The following is a 27,762-nucleotide window of genomic DNA, read 5'->3' as shown; positions in this document are numbered from 1 at the left end:
TGCCAAAGTACTTACCCCCTGCCAAAATCTGCATCCCCTGTCGCGGGAGCGCGCACGCATTGACTGAAGGCGGCGCGATGTTACTACGTTTGTTTTCATTGAAAGGCACGAAGAATGTATGAGTTTGTGTTTTTCATTTGCTGTAATTTAAACTAGGGTTTCCATAAAAGTGGCAGTCTTAGTCGGTGCGGTTTTCAGCACACCATTCGCTACAATTCAACACGTAGAGTAAGCGTTTGGCTCGGGGGGGAATTACCTGCATTTGCATTAGTTAGACCAAAGAAATTTCGCAATCAATGAAGCTACCATAAAGGAATTTCAGTGATCAAAACACGATGAAAAGGGGAGAGGATGAGTGAATTGGGCGATCGTGTTTCCAGCGAGATCAAATTCGTAAAAATTTCCAAAGATATAATTTATCTCCTTAGCCAACCTTTTTAATTCATCACCCTTTCTGACAACAGGGATAATATTACGTGAGTCAAAATGTTTCAGTTGCCTAGCCAATAACCCGTGCAGTTTTTTCATCATTTTCATAGAAACGTATCTTTAATCTAAACAACAAATATTCAGCATTCTCGTTATGTGTTATACGTTTTATGTAATTCAAAATTAAATTGACAAATATTTTTAAAATTTTCTACATCAGTGTTCAGCCAGTTGTTTCTCCAATTTACCGATATCTATTTCCAAACGCTGTACCCTCATGTTGTCATCCTTTTTTTTCCCACGAGCAATAAGGTATTTTACTCCATTTATCGATTACTTATCTACATTTTCCCCTAACAAATGCTTTCAGTGCAGCAGAGACAGTAGCCTTGTTAATGTCCAAAAACATTTCAATGTCTCCCAGAAGTTTCGTAACGAATGCTTCGTCGTTTACCAAGGTAATCTTCATTCGTCATCTCCCAGTCAGATATTTATGTGCATGCTACAATCAGTCACCAAAACTATAAGCGAGCCTGCCACAAAAAAATAATCTATTCGCGAATAGGATTTATGTGAATGAGTAAAATAGGTACTCCTTTTCTTTTGGTTCCACAAGTCTCCATATATCCACAAGACTAGGTCTTCCTTTTAAATGTGTACTGATCAATCACTTAGGGGTGTACCTGGCCTAATCTTAGTCTGATCAATATGATCATCTAAAATATTACGATAATCTCCCCGCAAAATAGTATTACCCTCTGTATTTGCCAGTCGATTGTAACTATATTAATATGATTACTATCCATTATGTTGCATCCAGGTAAACACATCCCCCGCATGTGTATGACACTACCCCTTATTGATAGAATATAACATAGTGATACCTTATACCTGTCTTGAAAACAAAAAATACTCCAATAACCAAATCCCAAAACAACAACTCGAAACATCAACTCAAAGAGCACTGCCTCCAAAATAAACATGACAGCGTTATAAAATCTTAGCCTAATGCGATTTAAGCAGCACCCAGTCTGTCTCCCTCTTGTCCTCAAAATAGTTGAATCCTACATCCTGGGCTCTCACTGTAACTCAGTCAATTGTTCTCCAAGATCAGTCAATTATTCTCCGTAATGCGGATATTTTCCCAAACAAAGTCCTTCGCTTTCTTCGGATGTGTAAAGGTCCATCCCTCCTCCTTCCACCTTCCATGAGAATCTGAGGATGTCCGGGTCTGCAAGTTTGTGCTTCACTTGGTGCTCCCATAGCTCCTTCATCAGGGGGAGAACCGCCTTTGTAAGTCTGACCGCTCCTTGGTCATGTCCTCGAAGATCGAAAAAGTGCAATCCTCCCACAGTATTCCTCATTGTTTCTTTGCAACTGACAACACTTTTTGGCAGGCCAAGTATCGTAAAAACCTCACCCAAATTATCCTCGGAGGTTTATCTTTGTCGGGTTGCGGTCCACCACTGTTATGATTCTCCAGCGGAGCTGGAAAAGTAAAGCAGGACTCTCCAAACGCAGACACGGGAAAAGGTGGTGTTACAAAGATATTTATTAATAATCAGAATATTCAAATATAAATCTAGGACTAGCGGGGTCTATCGGCTATGGGATATAACTATATAGTTCTATCGATGAAAACATAAAGCGCTGGTGGAACACTCACACCAGGAAAAAAGGAATACCGACGGAACGAAAATCGCTCGCAAAAGGCAAGGAAATAAATAACGAAAATAGCTTACCGCACAAGGGTAAGAGAAGACCAAACCTGGAAGAAAGGAAACAGAAAACGAACCGAGCTGTAGCTGGAAACGAGAGAAACAAAAACGCTGTAACAAGATACACTGAACAAGAGTACGATCAAATGCGAGGACATGAGCATGAGCAAGGTGGGATAACAATCCGACGCTGAGTTGTCAGTGTAAGTGGCTTAAATAGTGTGTGTAATCAGTATATGAATGGGATTCAGGTGTGGAGCTGGTGGGCGTGTCTCTCAGCTGCAGACGGCATGGCACGAGACGATCGCTGGAGGAAACGCCCACACAGCTGGAAAAACAAAACACACGAGGCATGACAGGCAGGGGTCATGACAACCACGTCCATGGCTCCACTCAATCTCGTACATATCTCCACCAACTCTAGTCCACCACGCAGTATCTTCTTCACATAGTAATTCATTGTGTCGTACAAAAAAATTGTAATGTACAAAAAAACCAAAAAGAAAATCAAATATATGATTGCATAAATGATTACTGTAATGGTATGCAACTAACAATGCTGCAGACGGCTTTACGATATTTTGTTCTGAGTGGCCAAAACGCAAAAGAAATTCCTCACCAATAACAATGTAGGAAACCAAACTACTATAACGTATGCATGGTAGGTTGATTGGATACCCTGAATTTCACCTAGGTGTGTTTGTGAGCGTGGATGATTGTTCATCGTTGTGTGCCCTGCGATCGTCTGGTAACGAGTCCAGGGTGTATCCCACCTACTGCCCTAAGTTAGCTGGGAGAAGCTCCAGCACGCCCGTGACCCTCGTGAGGAGAAGTCAAGATAATGGATGGATGGATAGATGGCCAAATTCAGTGGGCCGTATGGCCCATGGGACGCAGTGTACCCATGGGCCCTCTAAAGGGCCAGTACCACCTCTGACGGGACCACCACCCCAAAAGTCTTAATCAGACCCTGCGCAACGCTTTCTCTTCCCAACAAACCTCGTGTGCCAGAGGGGACAAATCCTGGACTGTTCACCAAAAGGAGTGTGACAATATGATATCGATATGGTCATACATCACAATATTGTCTTCCCATCGATTATCGATACGCCTACGCCATGTATCGATATTTTAAAAGAATATAAAGATTCCTATAAATGCTCCTTCTTTGTTCATTGCTCATTGAGCAATTACTTGGCGATCCACTAGGGGTGTGCCTCAGAGGAGCGGTGGGGAAGCTGGCGGAAGTTGACAGACGAAGAAGACAAATAATTGGAGCGAACATGGGTGAAGCTAGGGGAAAAAAATTAAAAGATGCGCCAGCATCATCCAAGTCAAACGTGTGGCTGCACTTCAGATTTTACCGTAGTACGGATTAAACTAAGCTGGTGAAGGACTTTGCTATATGCAACAACTGCATCACAAAAATAAGGTACCGTATTTTTACGTCCAAAAGACGCACTGTATCAATGGGCGTAGCAGCGGTTGAGGGTGCCATTTCTGTGTTAGTTGTTATACTGGGCGCGCCGCACTACGAGGCGCATGCTAGCTCGCGCATGCTAGCTCGCGCACGCCAGCACTCATGCGAATAAGGGATCGCTATCAGTTGCAACACCTCAGACCGATGAGAGATGTCATGGCAACATCTAATCAACAACATCAGGGGAGGGATTTCAGTGGTCACCACACTCCTTCGAGTCACTGTTTCAAATCAAAACCAAAAATATCTCAGCATACAAGCAAACAATGAAACAAATAAATAAAATTAACACAAAACATGTATCTCTCATGCAATTCATATCCCCAAAAGAAATAAAAAATATAAAAATAACACAAAGATTACAGCAACTCAATTCAGCCTCAGCCAATCTTATGGCTGTTGAGAGAGATGTGAGTGGTGTGCTTTGGGTAGTGTGTTTTTAGTTGTTTTTTTTTTTGCAGTTTGTTGTCTAAACCTGTGATGTTTCTTGATAAAATGATAAGACAGACTACGACTTTGTGGACAGCTGCCCTGTAGTCCAGCTTTCCTCCTGCACCATCACCAAAAACCAAATTCACATAATGTATTTGTCACAGTCAATTCAAATCATAGACATATCAGACATTGGCCAGCAGTGTGTGCTAACATGGACTCTGAAATACCCCAAGGGGATCAGGCCCAATGGTCGGGAGAGTTGCTTAGTCTATATAATGACACATGACACGCCTATTAGTTTGTTTTGGGGAAGATTTTAGACTTTAAAGTGCGCCTTATGGTCGCGAAAATACGGTACACTGGAAATATGACGAATATGCACAGGCACTTGCAGCGACGTCAGCCTGAGCTAGTTGCAAGCCAGGAAGCCGCTCCTGTCAACTTGCCTCCTGGCCAGACCAGCGTGGGTTCTCTCCTGCAAGTAAAACTCAAATTCTCAGAGGGCAAAGTCTATAACGCGCAGCATCTCTGTGTATATTTGCAAGGATCTCCGCCCATAAAGCCCAGTTGAGAATGATTGTTTTCGCTACATGATGCTCACTCTCGAGCCACGCTACGAAAAGTCGAAAACATTTCACTGAGAATACAATTCCAGCTTTGTACAAGGAGACCAGGGCTCAAGTAATGAATGCACTCGAGTCCTCAGTACGAGTGGGTCTTACCTGCGATGGATTGACATCAATTGCTACACTCTCTTTTATCCCCATCATCGCGCATTTGATCAGCATTTGGGAACTCAAATCATATGTGCTTCATATCCGTGAAATGTCACTGATGGTGTAGTGGTACACTCGCCCGAGTTGTGTGCGGGCAGCGTGGGTTCGGTTCCCACTCAGTGACGGCGTCTATGTCTACCCTGTGACTGGCTGGCAACAGTTCAGGGCCGCCGCGCCGGATCATCACGTTGTCGTCGTGCGGTGGCAGAGTACCTATACGGGGAAACCAAGAATGATCCAAAAACCCGGCGTCCGAACCGAAACTCTGTTTCGCTCCCAGACCCACACCTCTATGAATAGAGGTGTAGCCATACGAAACTTACTTTATATCCGTGAAATGCCAGAAACCCACACTGGTGCGCACATCGCAGAAGTGCTTACGTGAGCAGTCGACGAGTGGTAGATTGACACAAATAAGCCTGTCATTGTGACCGATCATGATTCTAATATGACTTTCTGACTTCGTTGGATTTAATGTTTATTTTATTTTATTTTTTTTACTTTTCATATGTTCCCCTTTAAATGTGCAGGTAGAGAGGCCTTGAAGGGATCTAATATTTCCCATTGTAACGGACAAGAGGAAGGGGTGGTATTGTCTCCTCCTTGACTGGCACTTTAGCCCCCGCACGACATCTCTGTCTCTTCCTCCTGAGTTCGTGGTTGATGCCGGGTCTCAATCCGGGAGCCGGCGCAGGGTTAGGACAGAGTGCTAACAGCTGATTGCCGGTTTACATGATGGGTCCGTAGCTCAGAGTTAGGTCTCATTGTTGGAATTTCTAACTTTAAATGTACCAAATGTTTACCAAAATAGTTCGAATTAATTATCTGACTCCATTAATGGTTAACCAAACACGACCTTCATTCATCCAACAATTATGCGCGCTCGTTTTTGAGAGAAAGATGACCAGGAAGCCGGCAACTTCACACGGGAGTGGATTTATTCCTAACAGGAGATCTAATACAAAGCCTGGTGCTCGGTTCCTACCATTACAGCTCTGCGCGTCCCTGTACCCAACAGAGGACGACACCCCGCCCCCTCCCCCGAGTTGCCCACGATCATTTATACATTTCAACAAAACAAAGCAAAGACATCCTACTACTCTCCTATTTGCTATGTGTCATCTGCAACCAATTTTAGCTTTCTCTTATTGGATATCTTCACCCCGCATGATGGCGGGTGGGCTCTTCCCATGTGCGCGCGCCAAGGCAGTTGTTCGTGCGCTCAACTGCCCATGAGCCACTGGATCTGTTATTCCGCTCTCACGGTCGACCGTCTGACCATCTCACACAACAGCACCTGGATGTCCTTGATGCCTGGAACTTTTCCGCGTCAGCTCACCCAGTTCTCAGACGTGCGGCTCGTCCTGCACAAAACATCTGCCACCTATGTTTCTAATTCTAATTCTATGCACTTCACACAGCCTGCCCTGCCCTTTTATTGTACATTGAATTAAAGCGCAATCAGTATATATCTTTATTGCATTAAACTGAATACATGTAACTTGTAGTCAATCGTATAAAATCCTTTAACATGGTCGTGCAAAAAATAGCCACCAACAGCAGCAAAACTACCACAAGTTGGACCTAAAGCTTTGCCGCCGTGACACTGCAAATTTTCCCATTGTAGGACTAAAAAGGCCATCTTTTACTTGATCTTTTAGTTCACACAGATGCATAATGTTTACTTTACAGGCAGTTGATACTATACGGTGCTGTGAAAAGGTTTTTGCATTTATCATTCACAAAGGTTAATTTAGTCAAGCCAATTTTAATTAATATCTCACTGAAACAACACAAGGATATATAAAATGCACATCGAGATGATAATTTTATTTGTCAAGGGGGAATACAATCCAACAAACCACAACTTTATTTATATAGCGCATTTCACAACAGCTGGAAGTGTAACAAAGCACTTTCCATATGGTGTAATATGAATTAATGGGTAATTAGAACACAAATTAAAAGATATAAACACATACAATACAATAGATACCAGAAGAACAGCAGAACAGTGACAGTCTCATGTAGAGTCGAAAGCTAAAGAATAAAAATGTCTTCAAGCGGGTTTTAAAAGTGGCCAGTGGGCCTTCTTCTCTCAACTCTCTTGACCTTGGCCCCCTGACATTTTATCTAAAGCCAACAGCTTTCAGTCTCAAGCTTGGGTTTTAAACTGGAGAGTAATTTGAAATTAGATTGGCAAATCAATGCTGTTGTTTGATCCAGATTCTTTCATCTTAGGCAGCTGGCTAAAGTGAAACCCTTTCTTTCCCAACAGCACTTAGAAATAGTAATCCATGGATTCGTTACGTCTAGGCTAAATTACTGTACTTTACTTTGGAGTCAGTCAGTCCTCGCTCAAGCGCCTCCAACTGGTCCAAAATGCTGCTGGTCGCCTTTTAACTGGAACTCAAAGACTGATCACATAACCCCAATCTTGGCCTCTCTTCACTGGCTCCCAGTGCACTTTCAGAGTTTGCTTTAAAATACTTTTGTTCGTTTTCTCATCTTCAAAGCTTTAAATGGCCCAGCCCCAGCGTACCTCTCTGAGCTCCTACACCCCTACCCACCTGCCCGCTGCGTCAGGTCTGCGGACCAAATGCTGCTGGAGGTGCCGAGGATGAGCGTAGCCTCACGGGGGATCGTGCCTTTTCTGTTGCCAGTCCTTCCTTGTGGAATGTGTAAATGTTAGGCCCTATGTGAAAAAGTTATTGTCTCCCTTTGTTAAATCACCAAGCAACTGTGACTCACCTCAGTTTTGGGAAAGCTGAGTTCAGTTTCACAGGCAACACCCAACCACCACATTTGTTGAATAAAGAAATTACTTTAAGTCTGTTGGTCAAAGTGAAGCAGGCTACAAAATCTCAACAACAAATGCATCATGCCGCGATCCAAAGAAATTCCCCCAAAAATTTGAAAAAAAAGTGATTGAAATCAATCAGTCTGGAAAAGGTTACAAAGACATTTCCAAGGCTGTGTGGCTCCAACAAACCACTGTCAGAGCCATTCTTATCAAATGGAGAAAATTGGGAACAGTGGCAAACGTTCCTAAGAGTGGTCGACTGGTTACTGGAGAAATATGAGAACTTGGCCTCAGTTAAGGTCAGTGTTCACAACTCCACTGCAAGAAAGATACTGATCAAAAATCGCATCCATGGGAGGGTTCCCAAGAAAAGTCAACTACTGTCACAAAAGGACACAAAGCTTCGTCTCACATTTGTGAAAAAGGCAATCCTCAAGACTTTTGGAGAAAATATCTGTGGATTGTTGAGTCCAAAATGTAACTTTTTGGAGGGTGTGCAGCCCGTTACATTTTGCGTAAAAATGGCAGAGCATTTGATTAAAAGAACATGATGCCAGCAGTAAAGCATGGTGGTGACAGTGTGATCGTCTGGGGCTGCTCTTCTTCCTCAGGACCAGGACGACTTGCAATGATTGTCAGAAAAAAAATAATTCTGCTGTTTACCAGAAAATTCTGAAGGAGAACGTCCGGCCATCAGTTTGTGCCCTAAAACTTAAGTGCTCTTGGATCATGCAGCAAGACAACGATCCAAAACAGTCAACAAGTCCACCCCAGAAGGCCTCAAAAACGCTTTTTACCCGCCTTGGATGTCCAGCCAGGTTCGCTCACTCCTCAAGGCCTGTGACGCCGCCTTCAGGTCAGGCGACAGACCTCTGTACAGTGTGACTCATGCTGACCTGATAAGCAATCCAAATCGGACTACAAGAGGAGGTTAGCGTCCCACCTTGCCAGCAACAGACCACAGGAGGTGTGGCAGTGTCTACAGAGCATCATCAACTACTGAGGCGGTAGCATAACAGCTGAGACCTGAGTGCGTCGCTGGCAGAGGAGCAAAACTGCTTCTTTGCTCGCTTTGCCTCACCCCAACCACCACACCCCCGCACTCCATGCCTAAACACCCCCCCACTCACTTGAACACAATGTGAGGCGTGTGCTCATGGCAGTAAACCCCACTGGAAAGCCACTGGCCCCTACGAAATACCAGGCAAAGTCCTCAGAGCATTCTTACCACCAGCTGTCACTTGTTTTTTTGCTGGATCTTCAACCTCTCCCTGGCTCTAGCAGTCAGTGAAAGGCGCGATATAAATAAAATTGTATTGTATTGTATTGTATCCCCGCCTGCTTGAAAACTTTCACCATCATTCCTTTCCCCAAAAAGTCACCCACATCCCACCTCAATGACTACTGTCCTGTTGCTCTCACACCTGTCATCATGAAGTGCTTTGTGAGATTGGTTCTCCAGCACTTCAGAGACTGCCTTCCTCCCACAATGAACCCCTACCAGTTTGCATACTGGGCTAAGAGATCCACTGAGGATGGCATTGATACTGCTCTGCATGTTGTACTGGGCCACCTGGAACAAAAGCAGAGATATGCCAGGGTGCGCTTTGTGGACTACAGCTCGGCAGTTAATACAATCATCCCATCCTCATCACCAAACTGGACATTCTCAGCCTCCTCGCCCTCACATGCACCTGGATTAAGGACTTTTTGACCAACAGACTCCAGACTGATGCTTGGCCCCTACACATCCTCCAACCAAATGCTGAGCACCGATTCCTCTCTGGGATGCATGCTAAGCCCTCTCCAATACGCTCTCGAGACCTATAACTGCAGCCGGACCCACGGAAACTACACCATCGTCAAATTTGGTGACGATACGACAGTGGTCGGTCTGATCTCAAAAGGAGATGAGACGGTTTACAGGGAAAAGAACCACTGATGTTGTAGTGGTACATCTGCCTGACTTGTGTGCGGGCAGCGTGGGATCGGTTCCCACTCGGTGACGGTGTCTTATGTCTTCCCTGTGGCTGGCTGGTGACCTGTTCTGGGTGTGGTGCGCCTTTCCCCGTCAGCTGGGATAGGGTCCCGCACACTCCCGCAACCCTGAACAGGATAAGTGGTGTGCATAATGAAATGACATAAAAGAGCACGACGGCTCCATTAGCAATGTAGCAGACGCTCATACCAGATCACATAAACGGCTGATGTCATCATGACATATATATATATATATATATATATATATATATATATATATATATATATATATATATATATATATATATATGGGTAGAGAGAGAGAGAGAGTGAAATTCATGTTATAACAAAAAAAAAAAAATTATTATTAAAACTTATTTTTTTATTCCCCAGCCATTATTTTCGTATTTATTCAATTACCTATTTTTGTATTTATTGAATTACTTCGACTTTTACCTGCTGGTACGCCGTCCGGTGTGCCCTGTGAATGTTATGATCCTCCAGCAGAGCTGGAGGATTGAGCAGGACTCTCCAAACGCAGACACGGGAAAATAGGTGGTGATACAAAGATATTTATTATAATCACAATATAGTCAGTGTAATCAGCGCGTCTCGCAGCAGCTGACGGCATGGCGCGAGACGATCGCTGGAGGAACGCCCACACAGCTGAAAAAACAAAAACACACGCGGCATGACAGGCACGGATCATGACAGTGAAATGAAAGGAGGCATTCTTCATTTATTTATTTATTCATTCATAACTGACAGCCTCACGCTCCGCTCGTGCCCGGGCGGAAGAGGTGCTCCTATTCGGCTTAACTGCGACACACGCCCGCCCTCCTCCCCCGGAGCTTCCATTCGGTTAAACTTAGGGGCCGCTTGACACCGCCCGTGCCCGGGGAAGGTGCTCCTCTTCGGCTTACTGTGACGCGAGCATGCCCTCCTCCTCCGGAGCTTCCATTCGGTTAAACTTAGGGGCCGCTTGACACCGCCCGTGCCCGGGGAAGGTGCTCCTCTTCGGCTTACTGTGACGCGAGCATGCCCTCCTCCTCCGGAGCTTCCATTCGGTTAAACTTAGGGGCCGCTTGACACCGCCCGTGCCCGGGGAAGGTGCTCCTCTTCGGCTTACTGTGACGCGAGCATGCCCTCCTCCTCCGAAGCTTCCATTCGGTTAAACTTAGGGGCCGCTTGGAACCGCCCGTGCCCAGGGAAGGTGCTCCTCTACGGCTTAACTGCCACGCACGCCGGCCGGAGCTCTGGTACGGTCCGAACCGCGCGAAACGTCGCCACCAATCGTGTCCGGGGGAACGTGCTCTTCTTCGTCCACTCTCTTCTTCGTCCACTCTCCTCTTCGGCGCACGCCGGCCGTCTAACCGCTCCAGCGCCCCCTCGTGCCGCTCGGCGAAACTACAATGCCCCCGAATATTTTTTAGACCCGCGAAGCACTGAACCCGCGAAAGGTGAACCGCGAAGTAGCGGGGTATTACTGTATTCATCATTTCATACAATGCAAGAAAATGTTATTTACTAAGTGCATTTCACAATTGCTCAAAAATATTTACCCTGTTTTGCACCACAGATCACAGAGTACTGAGTTTTGAGAGCTACACAATAATGTGTCTCAAAATTATATATTTTCATCAATTTATCTTTGCTAAGGGTCAATGATTTTATTGACGTATAATCTGACATTTATGTACAAAGAACATGTACATTTGTACAAAATGTAAAACATTTTGGGGTTTAAAAATACAATTCCATATACATTCCATCCATCCATCATCTATACCGCTTCTCCTCACTAGGGTCGCGGGGGGTGCTATCCTCGGGCAGCAGGCGGGGGACACCCCGAACTGGTTGCCAGCCAATCGCAGGGTACACATAGACGAACAACCATGCACGCTCACACTCATACCTAAAGGCAATTTAGAGTGTGCAATCGGCCTACAATGCATGTTTTTGGAATGTGGGAGGAAACCGGAGTACCCGGAGGAAACCCACACAAGCACGGGGAGAACATGCAAACTCCACACAGGATGGCCGGAGCCGGGATCGAACCCACGCCCGATGCTGTCTCTCACTGTGAGGCCATCGTGCTAACCAGTTGGCCACCGTGCCGCCATATACATTATTACACATAAATACAAAATTATACTTCACGGCAAATAGTGTTTCAAAACTTGAAAAAGAACTGCCCCCTCACAAAACCTCTTGAGTGTCCTTGCATTATTTTTATAGTTTTTAATGGTATTATGGCATGTTATAGTTTTTAATAGTATAATGGCATATTTTGTCATGTATGTAAATGTCACTGTTCATTGTGGAGAAAATCACAATTTCTGTCAGAAAAATCGCAACACAATTCTTTCCTAAAATCGTTCAGCCCTAACAGGCCGCCCATTTCACTGTCAACTGAAAGAAACGCATCCAACTTGTCTTGCGTGTGTTACCACTATAAACTTTGCGTATGACTCCGAACATATGGGGCGTCGGAAAAAGGTAGATAGCAATTTTGTTATCTTGCAGTTAACATCTTTTGAGCGTAAAAATCTCTCCTAACCGTCCTTCATGGTCATGCCAGCGGCGCCGTACACTTAAAGCCATGACCCAGAAATGGAAGTCTTTCATTGTCTACTTAAAATGACATTGTGTTACAAGGTACTCCCAGGCGGTAAGTGGATGTGAATAGGAAATTAGCCAGCTTTAAAATGAACAGGAGATTGAAACTATGAGACCTACCAAAGCGGTCATTTTTTTCGCTTTGGTAATGATGCCATCGAAAATGATTATTACTCGCTGCTCAAGTGTCTAATAAAGTGTTGGAGTAACGCATTGTACGTTAATATATGACATTTTGACAGTGGCTAAGTGTTAGAGTGAATGTATATAAGTTATCCCATATTTTACTCTATTAGTATTGCAGAAGAATTGTTCCACAGTGTGACCTATATTTGACCATATGGATGACAAGACCCTCAGGAGATGAATGCTGGAAGATTGGGGATCAAGGCTGCAACAAAGGAGTTGTGACCGAGACACCTCTGAAACAATGGACTTTAATGCCGGGACAACAAAAGTCACGCTGGTGGCTCCTATCTGTCTACTACTACCATTTGCTCTGTGTTTACAATCAGTTAACGACTGCCATTGATGTCTGTTTTCCCATCTCGTGTCTGAAATGTTTACATGTTCCTGCTGGTTCTCCCCCCTACATTCTTTAGTGCAAATACATTGTATAGTTAGGGACTTCCCCAATAAAATAGAGGGCTCGGCAGAGTGTGCCTCAGAGCGAAGTTGGAGATGTAACTGAGCATACCTCCGTTCGTTCTCGCGAGTAAAAGAGAGAGATAGAGTTCATTCTTTTTGCCTGTGTTCAGTAAATGCTTAGGTGATTAAACCTGACACCAAGTAATATAACGACTCTCATTTTTTTGTAATATTACTACAGTTACTGAGTCTGGTAAAGCCTTACATATTTTGGCAAATTGCCATGACTTTGATCCAATACTTTGAAAGGAAGTGCGGCACTCCTCATTTACTTGTTAAACTACGAAGTGAAGCACTCCTCACAATCAAAGTTCCTGCGAATGTAACATTGTGAAGATGAGCGGGTAGATCGTTTGAGCTCTCTTTGAAGCGTCTCATTTGTATTTACAGTGAACCCCCGGTTATCGCGGTTAATGGGGACCGAGACCACCCGCGAAAACTGAAAATCCGCGAAGTAGCGGCGCACCTTCAAAAATGCTTAATAATATATATATATTTATATATATATATTTATATATATATATATATATATTTGTATATATATATTTATATATATATATATATATATTTATATATATATATATATAAATATATATATATATATATATATATATATATAAATATTTATATATATATATATATAAATATATATATATATATATATATATATATATTTATATATATATATATATAAATATATATATATATATATATATAAATATATATATATACGGGTAGAGAGAGAGAGGGTGAAATTCATGTTATAACAAAAAAAAACAAATTATTATTAAAACTTATTATTTTTTTATTCCCCAGCCATTATTTTTGTATTTATTCAATTACTTCTTTTTGTATTTATTTAATTACTTCGACTTTTACCTGCTGGTACGACGTCCGGTGTGCCCTGTGAATGTTATGATCCTCCAGCAGAGCTGGAGGATTGAGCAGGACTCTCCAAACGCAGACACGGGAAAAAAGGTGGTGATACAAAGATATTTATTATAATCACAATATAGTCAGTATCCAATTACAATCTAGGACTATGAGGGTCTATCGGCTATAATATATATAATACCAATCTATCGGCGGAAAGAACGTAAAGCGCTGGTGGAACACTCGCACCAGGAAAAGGGAATAACTATAGAATGAAAAACGCTTGCAAAAGGCAAGGAATGACTAACGAAGATTGCTTACCACGGAAGGATGAGAGGAGACCAATCATCGACAGAAAAAGAGAACAGAAAACGAGCCGAGCTGTAGCTGATAACGAAATGAAAGAAAAACGCGACAACAAGAAACACTTGAACAAGATAACGATCGAAGTACGGGAGCATGAGCAAGTAGGATAACAATCCGACGCCAAGTAGTCAGTGGAGGTGGATTATATAGTGAGTGTAATCAGTGAGTGAATGGGAATCCGGTGCGGGGCTGGTGGGCGCGTCTCGCAGCAGCTGACGGCATGGCGCGAGACGATCGCTGGAGGAACGCCCACACAGCTGAAAAAACAAAAACACGCGGCATGACAGGCACGGATCATGACTCGCCGGACCTGCCGCCCGAAGCGTGTCTCCGTTCGGTTGAACTCGGTTTCATTTCGCCCCGCTCGTGCCCCGGATGGAAGGTGCTCCTATTCGGCTTGTTGGAATTTAGCTTTATATCAATGTTAGAATTTAATTTTAAACCAATGTAAACTCGAATTAGTAATCTGACTCCAATTTGCGACCTTAACCAACTCTCACTCATCCAACAATATGCGCGCTCATTCTGCAATAGAAAGGTATCAGGAAGCCGGCATTTTCAACGCACAAGTGGATTTATTCCCAATACTCAGATTTTCTCCATGGCACCTGGGTCTCGGGTCCCTCTCAATACAACTCTACCACCTCTCTTGCCACCAGCGAATGTACTCTACCTCCGAGTTGCCCAGTAATGATTCAGACTATACAATATGCAAATGGAACAAAGACAAAGGCATCCTGGCATGATTCTATTGGCTATGTGTATCCTGCAGTTAACTTTAGCTTGCTCTTATTGGTCTCTTCTTCTCCATCCGAATCCCGTGGCGACTCCTCCTGGTTGTGATCTTTTGATGGCTGCTCCTTCATCCACTGCCCCCCGAGTCATCTCGTCTCGCTCCCTCCTTGCGGCTATCACCATCTGTCCTGAAACATTCCATTCTCGCACACCCCCGCAACCAGTTTCGCTCCACCAGTCACACTCTCAGCATTTTACAATATCACATTTTCATACATTGAATGCACCAACATCTAATGAACTATGTTAAGCTCAAACTCTTATATTCCTTTAATAGTCAAATGTATGAAATCCTTTAAGTGTAACCGAAGTTTAGACCATGCTAATGACAAGACCCTCAGGAGAGGAATGCAGGAAGATTGGATCAAGGCTGCAACAAAAGAGGTGTGAATGAGACACCTCTGAAACAATGGACTTTCATGCCGGGACAACAAAAGTCATGCTGGTGGCGCCTAACAGTCTACCCTTTGCTCTGTTTAGATCATGACTGCCATGATTACATTATCCTTTAATCCCTCTCATGACCTCTGACACCTGAGGTCATCACTCGACCACCTTATTTTATTGTTAAACACAAGCTCAAAATCACTAGCCATAAGCTACAACTCATCAAACAATTAGTAAAAGAATAAGAATCAGTAGAAAATTTAATTCCAGTAGAAAATTAGTAAAAAATGTCATTCCAATAGAAAATTAGTAGAAAAGTTCATTCCAGTGGAAAATTTGTAGAAAATTTCATTCCCTCCTGATGGCCTCAGGTCCCTGAGGCCATCTTCCCATACTCACATCCTGGACTCCCGGAGGGCCACGGCTGTCTCCGCCTCCTGGGGGTCCTTTTGAGGGATCATCATGTACTAGCCACCCGGAGGGAGTGGCCCCAATGTGCGTTCTATTGTCTTAACAGTTAATGATCTGATACATGGAATACAGCAACATCCGCATAACACCATAATAGCGGCAAACACAGCGATAGAAATCAGTACTGATGCAATCAAGCTTTTATATTTACCAAAGATGTTTAACTAGTCAGAATACCAACTGGTGTCCACACCTGAGTGCTCCTTCATTTTGTTACTTAGCGTGCGCAGACCCTCCAATGCCTTGGTAAAGCGACCCTCAGGAGACGTATTGTTGGGAATCAGAGTACAACACTGATCACCAAAAATACCACACACTCCTCCTCTTTCAGCCAACACCATATCTAAGCTCATTCTATTTTGGAATGCCGTAAGAGATGTGGAAGCCAATTGCTCATGCACTGCTTGGAGTGCCGAGGTGGTGAAGTTTGCCAATCGTTGGACATTATAGTGGACATAATCAATCCGGTCCACATTTTTGTTTACTGTAACGAACAGGAAAGGGCTCTCCCATCCTGCCGCAATTTGATCCACCAATTTATACTCGTCAGGGATCCCTCTTGGAACTCCAATTGCATCTATATATGTGGGATCTCCTGCATTCAACCATTCTTGCATGTCCCTTCTCTTCCTTGTAAGGAAGGGAATTCTTCTCCGTTGTCCAACGCCTTCCCATTCCATTTTGGCCAGATCTCAGGCTGTCACACTAACTGGCATGATCAGCGTTACCAGGGCGCACTTACCTGAGGCATTGGTGGGAAGCCTATCGTACAGCACTTTCTCTCCACACCACAGCCAAACATCAGCACGAGCGAGAGGGATTCCTGCTGGCAAGGACACATTTTCATTACACCATGACTCCTGGATATTTCCAATCCCAGGGCCAGTCCCATTTAACTTTAGGCAGGTGAAATTTTGTTTTGCAACTTGGGTGTCAAAAATAGGCTTTTTCTTTTCGATTCCCACATCATTCCACGGGTGTGTCCAATTAAAAATTGTCACCCAAGTGTTCACCTGTGTCGGTTGTTTACATTTCAGATTTAGCAGTAGTTGTTGTGTCTGTGTCAGCGTCTTACCATCTCGCTCTGCTCCATACCATACCATTCCATTACATGCTCCTTTCGCTCCATCACTTCTGTCATCCCGCATCCTATGTTCAAACGCCAACATCGTCCACACAAAGCACACGCCAGCAAGCAAAATAGTCAATAAAGTTAAACATTTGCATCGTCATCGTCTTTGTTCAGACTCGAAAGTGTCTGACTTTGATCCAATTCATGCCATCTACACATTCCTCAAAAGTGTCTGACTTTGATCCAATTTCATGCCATCTACACATTCCCTCTCTTGACCTGCCCGTCCGGGCGGTCAACCTCTAAGCTCAACCTTGGCGGGCACAAATACTGGGGCCGGGCGCAACTGTGAGTTATGGTACCACTTTTGTTCTGTAGTTCCCAATTGCATGGCGTGTGAGGTTCTAGCCAGAACTCTAAACTGTCCTTACCAGCGAGATTGAGTCCACCTCCGGGGAAGCACCCGGAGGTCGATGTACGGAGTGATGTCCGACTCCAGTGATGCTGAGTTCACTGAGTTCAAATATCTAACTGTGTTTCGAGATTACAAATTAAGCCTCGAGCTAACGCTCCAATTTTGACTGTTTTTTTTTTTTGACAAATTTTTAAAGCAACCCAAATGAAATAGTAACCATTTATGCTTAAAATAAAAAATCCCAAAACTATAATAACGCAGATACCGAATTAAACCTCTTTTTCTTTTTTCTTACGGGAAGAAAAGGTGCTCTACAAGACATAGACAGCTCCAAGACCGCTGCAGTCTTCACCTCCTATTGTCTCACGAATGCTTCAATCCACCTCCAGGCTGTCCCCACACTGATTATTCTGTCAACTGAGGGAGGGGGTAGACTAGAGACAGTAAAAACAATCGCGGAGCTGTGGAGCCGAGCCCCAAATCTGTCGGGCCCTGGGTCCACAACACCTCTAGCAGAGACACACACAGAACTACTACTTCCGAGCGACCCTTCTCTGGAAATTTCGACATTTAGTAATGTTCCCAAAACCAAAGAATTTGTAGTCGGTGCTGAAATATGATCTCCCGATTGTGACGCGGAGTATTCAACAACTATGGGGTCTAGATCTTTAGTATGATGACGGGCATCAATATTCAATGTGATTTGTGGCTCGGCGAAAGTAAACAATTCATACCATTTCCGCTGCTCAGGGACAAGGCACGCGTGCGAGGCTACGCCGGTAGACATAACAAATATATAATTCTAACGCAAGATGCACTCATGACTAAATTTGGATGAATGCATTTTTGATAAACCAAATCATGTGTGTGATCACATGTACAATGTGATGTGTCAATTGGTGAATTGAATGGGTGGCGGTTGCTAAACCACTCAGACCAGAGCAGGAACAGGGCATACCCACCGCGGGAAGATGGAGAACCAGGTTTCAGAGCTGCCCTCAAATGTTTCAGCCACTGGGAAGAAAGAGAGCACGACATATGCTCCCTCCGACGGATGTGCACAGTCAAGTTCAGTCCCATCCGGGAATGCCACTCGAATTCCAGTGTTCGTTCAATCATTGGCAGTGACTCAGGCAATCTTGAGAGTCCACATGGCTCACTGGGAGTTGCGGAAGGAGCTCATAGCTCGCTCCAATATCCAGCACCATCAAAAACTTGTCCATCCACCGTCCCCGGAATGCTAGGACCTGCTAGTCCTCGAACGCTGAAGCTCCGCAGCCCCCTGTCATGGAATGGGGTACGAGCGGGTTTGTGTCAAGTGCGTTGGGAGTGGGTAACGGTGGCGCCCCCTGCGCTGGTGTAGCTCTTTGTGACAGATATGGCACATTCCAGAAAGTGGCTCGGCATGGACAGCTCATCACCCAGTGACCCCACACCCCGCAGCAAGAGCACACCCCACTCACAATCCCTGTCTATAACCACCCGTACCTCTGTTACCGCAGTCCCGACCTCGTTGACCGGCCTGCTATGGACAGCAGCCAGTCTGCTGTGGCGCTGCGTCACCCGAACCTTGCCCAGAAGCAGCAGAACTGGAAGGAGCAGGTCCAATGGGAGCCGCGTGCGTCGGTGGCTGCCTTAGCTGCTTCCTTTTTTTAATATTTTTATCTCTCTTGGCCTCCTAAACCTGCAAGTACAACAATTTTTAGTCACGCTCCTTAATCCAATCCCATATTTTCCTTTTCTGATGTCGTGCAAAATTATGTACAAAATTTGTTCTACTTAGGCCGATTAGCATTTTTCATTGATGGACTATTTCGCCTGATGTCTGCCACTGGAAGAAGCACGCCCTTGTGGACGGCCAACTGGAACAGCTGTGTAATGTGGACATTATTGGATGGGTCACTGCCGGAAGTCTCACTCCATTCACGTCTCACCCTGGCCACATAGACCACGCCTGTCTCCCCCTTCCCCACCTAAAAGACACAGCAACATCGACCCCAACGGGCCAGAAATATCTGATGCACGGCACGGCCAATCTCACCTGAGGTGTCCCCATTTAGCTGGTGACCATCATGCTGGTCAGCAGGTCTGGCCTCGGCCTCAAGTGAGGACAGTTCCTGTTAAGTACATTTTATCCCCTCTACGACGAACCTACCCTTGCGTTAAGTGAGTAACTTTCCATAAAAACAGCGCCACCGCTGTATATTATGGAAAAGTCTAAACAATATAACAAAATTTTGCCCTATCCTGGACTGGGTGTATGTTATCTCGTCGCGCATCCAATGTTAATAATCATCAAACCTGTGGGGCACATGAACAGGCTAAAGCAACAACTATATCTTAATCTGTTCCGTGGACCCTAAATTAGAATATCTTATATCTTCCTCCTTGTTGAGGAGAACCTCCGGGATGGGCGTGGTGAGGCGCCATTTGAAGCGTTCTCCGGCCTTCTGGACACACAGGTCACATGTCACTTCAAACCTGTGGAGACACTTGAGGAGGAGTGGCACTTGCCAGTGTGAAGTTGTAAATTACCTCCCTTCCGAAACTTTCAGTTTTACATAATTTTTGTGTAATAACATCAATCGATCATTCACTTGATGCTTGAATTTAATTACTCCAAAATTTGAAAATCAGTACTTGGGAGTGCAATAGGGATTCAGGTTGATCAGGCCTGTCCACCCACTGCATCCTAAGTACTGTTAGGGCTTGCCGGTGCCCTTCATCAGGTTTCCTTCCTGAGGCCCGTCCCTTAAACATTCACTCAAACCACATAGACATACAAACACTTTTTCTTTCACACTTTCATTCACCAACAAGTTACTTTCCAATTCCACACAGAGACCCCTCCCTCGGCGCGTCCGCCTTGATTCCACTGAGATTTGTGCTGGCAGACCCATAATTTTGCCTCAATTTAGCCAGCGTATGCCAAAATTTACAACTGTGGGTCTCTGGATTTTCCCATTCACTCCCCGTGATGTAGTTTCTCCTCTCCTGGACGTAGCTGACGATACTGCACCTGTGACATCAAACAGCTCATAGATGCGGATGTTAGCAGTCTGGTATTTATGGAATGCTGTCATGTCCTTTAAAATTGTCATGTCAGGGTTCGCGTCGTACCGTCATAAAACATCTGTCTTCCACCTTTGTCACATTTAATACACATCAGTTAATAAATCATCTACAAAACTATTTAGTCCAACTTTATAATTGGTAAACCAATCTCCAATTGCTAGTATTTCCTGTTCCAAGGATTTTCTTTCAACATGTTCATAGAATATTTCACTTAAAACTTATCCCAAAACCATAATCTCTTTGCTTAAAAATTTGAATTTTAATAAGATTGTCGCTGCTCTGCCGTTCCTCAGGCATCCCCTGCACGTTTCAGTTTTTAACTTGTGTTCTAATTCCCTGCTAATTTGTATTTATTGTTAGGTTGAATACATATATTTTATCCCGTACCTTACTCCACTAGCACTGCAAAAGAATTGCTCCACAGTGCGACCCATGCTCGACCACATGAGAAGACCCCCAGAGAGCGAACGCCTGAAGACTGGATTCCATTGCTGCAACACCAAAGGAGGGGTGCTGTGACACACCTCCGAAACAAAAGGACTGAGTGCCACAGCAACAAAAGGCATATCTGCCTCTTCAATCAGCAAATGACTGCCATTGATGTCTGTCTCTTCTCCCGTGTCTGAAATGTTTACATGCCTACTCGCCCCCACCTTGGGCAATTACCAAATGTCTTATCTTCAAACTTCTTTCAAGCATCCAGTCTCCTGGCTCCACTAGTCTAGCTCCCTGCTGGGAGACCAAAAGGTCCCCATTGGTGTGGTGGCCCTGCTTGCTGGTTCTGCTGCTCCACCCCTGGTGGTGGTGGGTTGCCATTACAATCTCGTGCCCAATGACCAGGGGACCCACAGATGAAGCAAGTTTCTTGAGCGAACGCCTTGCGCCCCCGGCCTGGGGGGGGGCGCCCCGACCACGCCCTCTGTGTCTACCACGGAACCCTTGGCCTCTGCACCATCCAGCCCCCACTGGAGTTTGATACATGTTTTTGTTTCACCTTTTCTTGTTTTGCCTCACCATGCAACTTTGCCAACTGTAGTTTACCCAAACTAGTCGCCAGAGCGTCAGATTCCTTTTGATCTTTATTTGCTTTGTCCATGTCGATGCGGCACTGGTATATCAAATGCCTCTTACATCTCGATGCCGGACAAACCAAAATGTCCGGATCAATTCTCAAACTCACCTGCACCTCATTCACACTCTCTTCCTCTTTTATCGCCCCCAGCGCAGTGGCAACAATAGCCAATTGGTGAATGCCTCGTCTATCTTTCTCCAATTCCTTCACTTCCTTTTTAAGTTTATGACGCTGTCGCCATCCGGCTTGGCTCTGATCTCCCTTCATATCTCGAATATCTGCCAACATTCTGCTTTCCTTTTTCTGTAACTGCTGCGCTAACTTCAACATGTTCCATGTTCCGGGCTCTCCGCGAAACAATTCATCCTTTTTTAATTTCAAAAACAACTTCTGACTCCGTTCTTTTTCTTTCTTAATTTTCTTACTTTCTACTCCACTAATCAACTGTGATTCCATCTTAGCGCAATGACCATTAATCTCCGACCAGACTTCATTCCGTTCATCTGACGTGCCACACCCGAGATCACTATCATACTTCCTCTCCTCCGCCATCTCAAAATCCAAATCCACTCGTGCGTGTCCCAAACACTTCATACACAGAACAATTTTAGCCTTCACACTCACACAGCTTCCACACCGACACGTAAATCCCAGATTTTAAACCGTGTCCTGATACGTAAATCCCAGATTTTATACCGTATTTTTCGTAACCACTAATATTTCCAAACTATTACTCATGTCCACATTATTACACTTTTACTTTTGCGCCATTACACTTAACCACTAATTATACTCGTAGGTAAATCCCAGATTTTACACCCTACCACACAATTACACTTTCATTTTTTGAACTATACTACTTTACTTTTGCGCCATTAATTATACTATTACACTTAACCACTAATTATACTCGTAGGTAAATCCCAGATTTTACACCCTACCACACAATTACACTTTCATTTTTTGAACTATACTACTTTACTTTTGCTCCATTAATTATGCTAGAAGGTAAATCCCAGATTTTACACCCTAATAGCGTCCAACACTTACGCTTACTACGTTCCGCTCCTCCTTCCTCTTCTAATTTAGCGTTGCCAATGTGCAGAATTTGAACAGGTTCTGCTTACCTTGTTTCACTGTGGGCCCAAGAGGAAAGACGGTCGGATGTGTGGCTCCATTATCTTTTATCCTTTCTCAGATCGTCGCCTGGTGTTTTCTTCTAAAGTTCCGGACTTCTCCTTTACCTCCCTTGCATCACGTCGGGGTCACCATAAATTGTTGGAATTTAGCTTTATATCAATGTTAGAATTTAATTTTAAACCAATGTAAACTCGAATTAGTAATCTGACTCCAATTTGCGACCTTAACCAACTCTCACTCATCCAACAATATGCGCGCTCGTTCTGCAATAGAAGGTATCAGGAAGCCGGCATTTTCACGCACAAGTGGATTTATTCCCAATACTCAGATTTTCTCCATGGCACCTGGGTCTCGGGTCCCTCTCAATACAACTCTACACCTCTCTTGCCACCAGCGAATGTACTCTACCTCCGAGTTGCCCAGTAATGATTCAGACTATACAATATGCAAATGGAACAGAGACAAAGGCATCCTGGCATGATTCTATTGGCTATGTGTATCCTGCAGTTAACTTTAGCTTGCTCTTATTGGTCTCTTCTTCTCCCGCCGAATCCCGTGGCGACTCCTCCTGGTTGTGATCTTTTGATGGCTGCTCCTTCATCCACTGCCCCCCGAGTCATCTCGTCTCGCTCCCTCCTTGCGGCTATCACCATCTGTCCTGAAACATTCCATTCTCGCACACCCCCCGCAACCAGTTTCGCTCCACCAGTCACACTCTCAGCATTTTACAATATCACATTTTCATACACTGGATGCACCAACATCTAATGAACTATGTTAATCTCAAACTCTTATATTCCTTTAATAGTCAAATGTATGGAATCCTTTCAGTGTAACCGAAGTTTAGACCATGCTAATGACAAGACCCTCAGGAGAGGAATGCAGGAAGATTGGATCAAGGCTGCAACAAAAGAGGTGTGAATGAGACACCTCTGAAACAATGGACTTTCATGCCGGGACAACAAAAGTCATGCTGGTGGCTCCTAGCAGTCTACCCTTTGCTCTGTTTAGATCATGACTGCCATGATTACATTATCCTTTAGGCTTAACTGTGACACACGCCCGCCCTCCTCCCCCGGAGCTTCCATTCGGTTAAATTTAGGGGCCGCTTGGCAACGCCCGTGCCCGGGGAAGGTGCTCTTCTTCGGCTTAACTGTGACGCGAGCATGCCCTCCTCCTCCGGAGCTTCCATTCGGTTAAACTTAGGGGCCGCTTGACACCGCCCGTGCCCGGGGAAGGTGCTCCTATTCGGCGTAACTGTCACGCACGCCGGCCGGCCTCCTCCGGAGCTCTCGTACGATCCAGAACGGAGCGAAATGTCGCCCCGCTCGTGCCCGGCCGGGAGGTGCTCCACTTCGGCTTAACTGCCACGCACGCCGGCCGGCCTCCTCCGGAGCTCTGGTACGGTCCGAACCGCGCGAAACGTCGCCCCCAATCTTGCCCGGGGGAACGTGCTCTTCTTTGTCCACTCTCCTCTTCGCCCACGCTCTTCTTCGGCGCACGCCGGCCGTCTAACCGCTCCAGCGCCCCGTCGTGCCGCTCGGCGAAACTACAATGCCCCCGAATATTTTTTAGACCCGCGAAGCACTGAACCCGCGAAAGGTGAACCGCGAAGTAGCGGGGCTTCACTGTATACGATAATCAGCTTAATAGCTAAGAAGTTATGGTTTGTGACTCGACTCCAATCACAGTCATGATTTAATAAAATAAAATGCAATGCTCAAAATACAAGCAGGAATAAACATAAGAAAAAGTAGCGAATAGATTGCAAAGTATTTAGTCATGCTTTTTAGATGTGATTTTAATGAATTTTGTGCCATCAGTTGCAGAATATAAAACAGTTGGCTATTCACAACCATGCAAAATGCAAATTGCCTGTCTCAAAGCTGAAGTCGTTTGCTGGCCGATGACGCAGCACTACGGCACCTCCAATCGGACAAACTACATTGCGCACGATTAAATTTATAAGATAAGATAAGATAAGATAAGATGTCCTTTATTAGTCCCACAATGGGGAAATTTGAGGTGTTACAGCAGCAAAGATATAGATCACACAGAGTCGGCGGCGTAATGTAGCCGTTAATGTATAACATTAGCAGCAGACATTCAGAAAAAGCATGCAAATATACACAGTATAAACGTATCTAAGTGTAAGGAAGCACTCCTAATGTTTGTCCATTATACGGAGGGGGAAACGCTGTAATGATAAAAACTACTGAATGATTGAAAGTACTGCAATCATGAAAATATTGCAATGATAAAAGTACTGTAATGGTAAGAGTACTGAAATGATAGAAAAGTACTGCATGATAGAAAATACTGCAATGGTAAAAGTACTGTAATAGTAAAAGTACTGCAACGATAGAAAAATACTGCAATGATGAAAGTACTGCAATGGTAAAAGTACTGCAATGGTAAAAGTACTGTAAGAGTAAAAGTACCGCAATGATAGAAAAATACTGCAATGATAAAAGTACTGCAATGATAAAAGTACTGTAATAGTGAACATCCTGCAGTGGTAGAAATACTACAGTGATAGAAGTATTGTAATAAGAATACAGTAATGGTAAACAAAATACATCATTGGTCAATATTTAAGTACACCCTTGGCTGAAAGTACAGTAGTAGTTAATATTGCATCCTAGGACTGCACAATTGCACTAATGCCCTCCCGTTTGTAGGCCTGACCCAATGTTCTTGTTAAAAAGTCTGACAGCAGTTGGCAGGAAGGAGCGGCGAAATCTCTCTTTGGTACAGCGAGGGTGTAAAAGTCTGTCAATGAAGGAGCTGTAAAGTGTTCTCAGAGTGTCATTGAATGGGTGGGCTGGTTTGTCCAGCATTGATGACAGTTTTGCCGTCATCCTTCTGCCCCCCACTGAGTCCACAGAGTCCAGGGAGCAGCCCAGGACAGAGCTGGCCCTCCTCACCAGTTTGTCCAGTCTCTTTTTGTCTCGGCCCGAGATGCCTCCTGCCCAGGAGACTACTCCATAGAAGATGACTGATGAAACCACCGAGTCATAGAAGTTCCTGAGGAGTGTTCCCCGAACGCCAAAGGACCTCAGCCGCCTGAGTAGGAAGAGTCTGCTCTGACCCTTCCTATAGAGAGCGTCTGTGTTGTCGCTCCAGTCCAGTTTATTGTTCAGATGAACACCCAGGTACTTGTAAGTTGAGACCCTCTCAACGTCTGTTCCCTGGATATTCACTGGTGCAGGTGGAGAGTGCCGACGCTTGCGGAAATCCACCACCAGCTCTTTGGATTTCCCAGCGTTGATTTGGAGGCGGTTCTGCTGACACCAGTCCACGAACCCCTGCGTAACCCCTCTGTACTCCCGATCGTCATCGTCAGTGATGAGGCCGACAATCGCAGAGTCATCAGAGAACTTCTGCAGGTGACAGGTTGTGGAATTGTATTTGTAGTCCGAGGTGTAGAGGGTGAACAGGAAGGGAGCCAGCACAGTTCCCTGCGGCGCTCCCGTGCTGCAGAGGAGCACGTCAGACACACAGTCCTGTGTTCTCACGTACTGTGGCCGGTTTGTGAGGTAGTTGTGAATCCATGTGATGAGGTGGTGGGCCACTCCCGCCTGCTCCAGCTTGTCTCCCAATAAGGCGGGCTGGATGGTGTTGAAAGCACTTGAGAAATCAAAGAACATGATCCTCACCGTGCGCCCCGCCTTCTCCAGGTGGAAGAGTGAAGTGTGGAGCAGGTAGATGATGGCATCATCCACACTGATGCCAGGCTGGTATGCAAACTGGAGTGGGTCCATTGAGGAGCTGACCAGGGGGCGCAGATGGACGAGGACCAGTCTCTCCAGGGTCTTCATCAGATGATACGTCAGCGCCACTGGTCTGAAGGTGTTGAGCTCCTTCGGATGGGGTGTCTTTGGAACCGGAACCAGGCAGGATGTTTTCCACAGCTGGGGGACTCTGCCCAGCTTCAAGCTCAGGTTGAACATGTGCTGGACGATTCCACACAGCTGGTCTGCGCAGGATTTGAGGAGCTGGGAGCTGATCCCATCTGGGCCTGCCGCCTTCCTCGCCTTCATCTTCCTCAGCTGGTTCTTCACCTGAGATGTTGTGAGGAACAAGGCTGAGCAGGAGGAAGTTGTGGTTGTCTGATGAGGCTGGGAACTGGAGCCTGTGGAGAGAGAGAGGGGCGAGAGAGGGGGAGAGAGGGTCTTGTTCGCAGTGGCAGGAGGGGTGGGTGGGGGCTGCATCAGGGAAGCCTGAGCGGGGTCAGACATTTGATCAAACCTATTGAAAAATAGGTTCAACTCATTTGCCCACTGAAGCCCCCCCCCCTTCTGGGTCTTACCTGCTTGTCCGTGGCCTGAGATGGTCTTCAGGCCCCTCCAGACATCCCTGGCATTGTTCCGCTGCAGTTGTTCTTCCATCCGCATCCTGTAGGACTTTTTCCCCTCTCGGATCCTCCTTCTCAGCTGACGCTGCACTCTCTTCAGCTCGTCCTTGTTGCCTGAAACAAAAGCCCGCTTTTTCTCCTTCAGGAGAGCTTTAATGTCCGGTGTGATCCAGGGTTTGTTGTTGGAGAAACATCTTACAGTCCTGGTGGGAATGGTGTTCTCCATGCAGAAGTTAATATAGTCTGTAACTGTGTCTGTTAGACCATTAATGTCCTCACCGTGAGCTTTGCTGAATACCTCCCACACAGTTGTTTTGAAACAGTCCTTCAAGGCCTCCTCGGCTTCTCCGGACCATCGCTGAGCTGTGCGTGTCACAGCTGGCTGCCTGCGGACGAGAGGTTTGTACACAGGCAGGAGAGCAACCAAGTTGTGGTCAGCTTTGCCCAGCGGGGGGAGGGGCAGTGACGTGTACGCCTCCTTGGTGTTGGCATAGAAGAGGTCCAATATTTTATTGTCTCTGGTTTGGCATGTTACATATTGTGTGAATGAAGGCAGAGAGGAGGAAGGAGAAGCATGATTGAAGTCACCAGAGATAAGGAACAAGGCATTTGGGTGCTGTGTTTGTAGCCTGCTCACAGCTGCATTCAGTACATCACAGGCTGTCTCACCGTTAGCAGAGGGAGGCACGTACGCCGCCACCACGATCACATGACTGAACTCTCGCAGTAAATAGACCGGACGCATGCTAACAGCTATCATCTCAATGTCCCGACTGCAAAGTTGATCCTTAACAGTTATATGCCCAGGGTTACACCATCTATCATTAACAAACACAGCCAGCCCTCCCCCT

At 45.2% G+C, this 27,762-nt stretch overlaps 2 protein-coding genes across 7 annotated transcripts in view; one reads left to right on the top strand and one right to left on the bottom strand.

The window, feature by feature from the left end:
- tctn1 (tectonic family member 1) overlaps window positions 1–27,762 on the top strand; it is a 101,090-nt gene that overhangs the window by 11,721 nt on the left and 61,607 nt on the right. The gene's annotated exons all lie outside the window — the stretch shown is intronic.
- Window positions 1,855–27,198, bottom strand: LOC148316056 (uncharacterized). The gene is made up of 5 exons (XM_088287067.1): window positions 26,867–27,198; window positions 26,478–26,689; window positions 9,155–9,214; window positions 2,172–2,234; window positions 1,855–1,938 (listed from the first exon to the last, which is right to left on the bottom strand). Exons 1-5 carry the CDS (start codon window positions 27,135–27,137, stop codon window positions 1,855–1,857), a joined length of 690 nt encoding a protein of 229 aa, XP_088143193.1. The 5' UTR covers window positions 27,138–27,198.

Source organism: Idiotropiscis lumnitzeri, unplaced genomic scaffold (assembly GCF_059441095.1).
Source record: "Idiotropiscis lumnitzeri isolate Australia: NSW breed Sydney's pygmy pipehorse unplaced genomic scaffold, RoL_Ilum_1.0 HiC_scaffold_23, whole genome shotgun sequence".
NCBI lineage: Eukaryota > Metazoa > Chordata > Actinopteri > Syngnathiformes > Syngnathidae > Idiotropiscis > Idiotropiscis lumnitzeri.
The sequence above is the reverse complement of the archived record's forward strand: the minus strand, read 5'-3'. Positions and strand labels throughout refer to the sequence as shown.